This window comes from Macrobrachium nipponense, chromosome 38 (genome assembly GCF_015104395.2).
Source record: "Macrobrachium nipponense isolate FS-2020 chromosome 38, ASM1510439v2, whole genome shotgun sequence".
NCBI classification, from domain to species: Eukaryota; Metazoa; Arthropoda; class Malacostraca; order Decapoda; family Palaemonidae; genus Macrobrachium; species Macrobrachium nipponense.
In genome coordinates, this window is record NC_061098.1 from 11,578,972 (window position 1) to 11,582,395 (window position 3,424).

General features: G+C 38.6%; 1 protein-coding gene across 1 annotated transcript; it reads left to right on the top strand.

The window, feature by feature from the left end:
• The first annotated feature begins 324 nt into the window (after window positions 1–324).
• LOC135209631 (uncharacterized) lies at window positions 325–2,785 on the top strand. Its single transcript, XM_064242345.1, has 4 exons — window positions 325–480; window positions 1,126–1,856; window positions 2,199–2,326; window positions 2,512–2,785. The coding sequence occupies exons 1-3, from the start codon at window positions 449–451 to the stop codon at window positions 2,312–2,314; spliced, it is 879 nt and encodes a 292-aa protein (XP_064098415.1). The 5' UTR covers window positions 325–448; the 3' UTR covers window positions 2,315–2,326; window positions 2,512–2,785.
• Window positions 2,786–3,424: the final 639 nt, after the last annotated feature.

Genomic DNA, 3,424 nt, shown 5'->3' on the forward strand with positions numbered 1-3,424 from the left:
TCATTCTTCAAACAGCTTTTCTTGTGCGTTAGCGGATCGTGACTGTAAGCATCCACAAGTTGGTCCATGCGAAGAGACCTTTCTATACGAACCGTGAACAACGACATTAAAGTCACGATCTGGGATGAAACCACCTCTCTTGCACAAAAGAAGCAGAAGACGTCAGGTTTTTGGCGATATATGCCGAACTGTTGCCTCACGCTTGTCTGAAACTTGTCAAACAACTTTTCGTTTTCTGACTTGTAGAGTGGAATGCCTAAATAAAGAAAATAAAACGTAGAATGCATAGAATGCGTTTCCTTTTTATTATTATTATTTTCCCATCAACTCGGGCTGATAAAAAGCCGAATGGGCGCGGGCTGTCATTCACTCCTCGGTCAAATCTCGTCAAGTTGAGATTCGATCTCGTTTCCTGTAGATTTCTGAAAGAAGATTCCACTGCGCAGCGATGCTTCGGTTTACGTACATCATATTTCTTTTGTAAGTAGTTATGTTATGTCGTTTGTCCACGTCACTTCTGCTCTTTTTCCTGATGCCTTTTTAAATTTAATGTTCAAGTTTCTGAATTCTTTTATCAATCATGAACGAACAGTTACGCGGAGCAATAGTAAATTAACAGTTAAGTAAAAATATAAATAATAGGTTATATGCGGCCATAAAACGTATATGCACATTATTGACAGGCTTAGGAATTGAGAATTAGTCTTATAGAATTTGTTTCTGTCATTCAGCGCCAACCAATTTACATATTTGGTAATCATAAAAACAGTACGTTAAGCCTATATATCTTTAAGAATGCATTTCTGTCAGTCCATTATCTTTCCATCTTTTTAGGCTTCCTGTTAGTACCACTGGGACTTTCTTACTCGTCTTAGAGAATTTTCCCATTCCTGTATATGCATATGAAAACTTGTTTTTCTATTAATTTTTTATGATTATTATTCAGGTTTACATTACATTCTGTTATTGATGATTTTCCTTGTTAGTCTTAAGAATTTACTATTTTTTAGCCTACGTCGTTTGGGAATTTTCTTTGAGTTTAAGACAGCTTGTTCATTTTAGAATTGGTTCCCGGAAACCTTGATTACACCTGTCCTAATTTTAATGTTTTATATTTCCCTGCAGATTGCTGGTGTCTGCAGCGGTACGTATCACTACATGCCTTGATGGTGGAACGCCCAAGACACTACAACAGATGTCGGTCTATGAGGATACAAAAGCTCTCTTGCGTCTGGGAATGGCCAAGAGGAACTCTGAAAGCTATAAGGAACTTGACTTTCGACCTGGAAAAGGCGATTCCAGAATTCCAGGAGTTGCAACAGCAGTTGGAAGGTTCACGATGAGAAGCGTGCCACACAAACGAGAAACGCCGAATGTCAAGTTGCCTCACCAGAACTCCCATAGACCACTGGACTTTGGCGGACATGTGCGCTCACTTAGGCACTCTCCTCCCAATCCACATTTTTATAACGAGATTTATAGCGGTCCTTACAAGCCGGTAGCACCAGAGGGCGTTGACAACAGCTGGTACGTAGGCCCTGATCCGTCCCTGAAAGCCCAGGGTAAGAGAAATGAGGAAAATAAGGAACCCGAGGTCGCAAATGACGATTCACAGCAGGACCAAGAACCAGTCCCTGAGATTAGTACTAACATCGACGCTCCAACTTTGCACAAAGCACCTGTCACTTTCGCGCCAGAAGTAGCTCATCAAGAGGCTGAAATATTAGCAGACGACCTCGACGACAAGCTCAAGGAACTCCCTCCCAAGCTTGTCCATTTGTATTCCAGGAACCCTTCATTGCTCCTGCGAGCAAAACCACTACGTCAAGCGCCAAAGCTTTTCCTTTGTCCTGGTGGTGAGTGTCTCTGACGTAAAGATGAATAACCACAGGGTGCTCTTGTAAAGTTGAATAACCTCATAATAAGACCTTGTATATCTCTAAGGTTGTTCCGATGGTTTTTGAAGCTAGTAACAGAGGGATATATACGAAGATAAGTATATGGTATTTCCTTTGGGTCTTATTTTAGAATAAGTCATCGTTACTTGAATTTTCCACTGATCTAGCGAAATCATTGGGTTCTAGAGAGTCGTTATCTATAGGACTAATATTTCTGAGGGGGTGGGTGGGGTGTTTCATTATCTTTATGATGTTACAGTCTTTTGTTTATATTTTACTGGGTCACTTCCTCTCCCACAGATATAGACGGTGGATCCATCGACATTGAAACTCTCACTCCTGGCGATGGGTTCCGGCGCCCTCACGATCGTCATCTGTTCCCGCCACTTCTTCATAAGCCTCGTCTCTGCATATAGGCTGATCTGCAGGTAGTAACTATCTTATATAAAAAAAAAATCAATATACCTACCTGGATCTTACTTATTTCTTGGTGGTTTTAAGTAATTTCTTTATAAGATTTTCCTAATTATATTTTCATGTTTTTAAAAGTCATTATTTTAAAGGATCGTGTTTAAAGAGCTTGCTGTTAAACTTCGAACTCTTCTATCTGTAGGAACTGTGTGAAGAAGACCTGGCTGGCGTAAGACTTCAAAGAAACGTAGGCGTACTTACTTTTAGAAACTGGATGTCTCTACTTAACTGCCAACAAACATCGAGGCGAGATAAAAGAAGATTTGATCAATCAAGCAAAAGATATCTTGAGTCAGCTCAGTTCATCTCAGTACTAGACTAATACTGAGACACGTTAACTGTTTTCTTTCTGTCCACTGAATATATTTTGGGACTGCATTTTGTAAACATTGTTATATAAATGTTTATTTTTGAAATTCCAATAGTTTTTTTTATCATAAATGTAGATATCAATTTATTGTATTCACCTTACGGTTTGATGATGCCCTGTCAAGAAGCTGTTATTTTATGAACAATGACCATGATATCTGTGCAGTTTTTTAATTAATCCGTAACTATAATTAAGTCTATCTCCGAGCGCTAACTCCACAAACACAGTTGCGGGCACATTACAGTACTACGTATGTGAAGTGCAAAGCTTAAATTCCTTGTTCACTTTACTCATTATTAGTTTTACTTTACTTTATGCTACTTCAAAATGTTTATTTTAATTCATGTCCATTATCCTTTCCTGGTGAAGGTCTTTCCTTTTGCTGAAAACTTCTTCTGCCATCTATAGTGTTGGTCACTATTCCAGAACTGAAGTTTACTGTCGTCAGAATTTTTTTCTTTTGAACTCTGAACTGTCTTCCTCCTTCTTTTTTAGTACTCTTATCAGGAGTCTTTTTCGCATTTTTTTTATTCCCAAATTAAGTACGATCGTCATCTGTGATGACTAATCGGACACAATAGTCACAATTCCGCTCAGAATCAGAATAAACTTATTTTCTGAAAAAATAAATTTAGACCGGCATGCATGTCGTGCTCTATAATATAAAAACCAGATTAGATCATTA

What these genes read in the sequence shown, in the direction of transcription:
- LOC135209631 (XM_064242345.1), top strand. Translation starts at nt 449, where the DNA reads ATGCTTCGGTTTACGTACATCATATTTCTTTT. An exon ending in ACGTACATCATATTTCTTTT is followed by an intron (nt 481 to 1,125) that starts GTAAGTAGTTAT and finishes ATTTCCCTGCAG; the next exon opens with ATTGCTGGTGTCTGCAGCGG. An exon ending in GCTTTTCCTTTGTCCTGGTG is followed by an intron (nt 1,857 to 2,198) that starts GTGAGTGTCTCT and finishes CCTCTCCCACAG; the next exon opens with ATATAGACGGTGGATCCATC.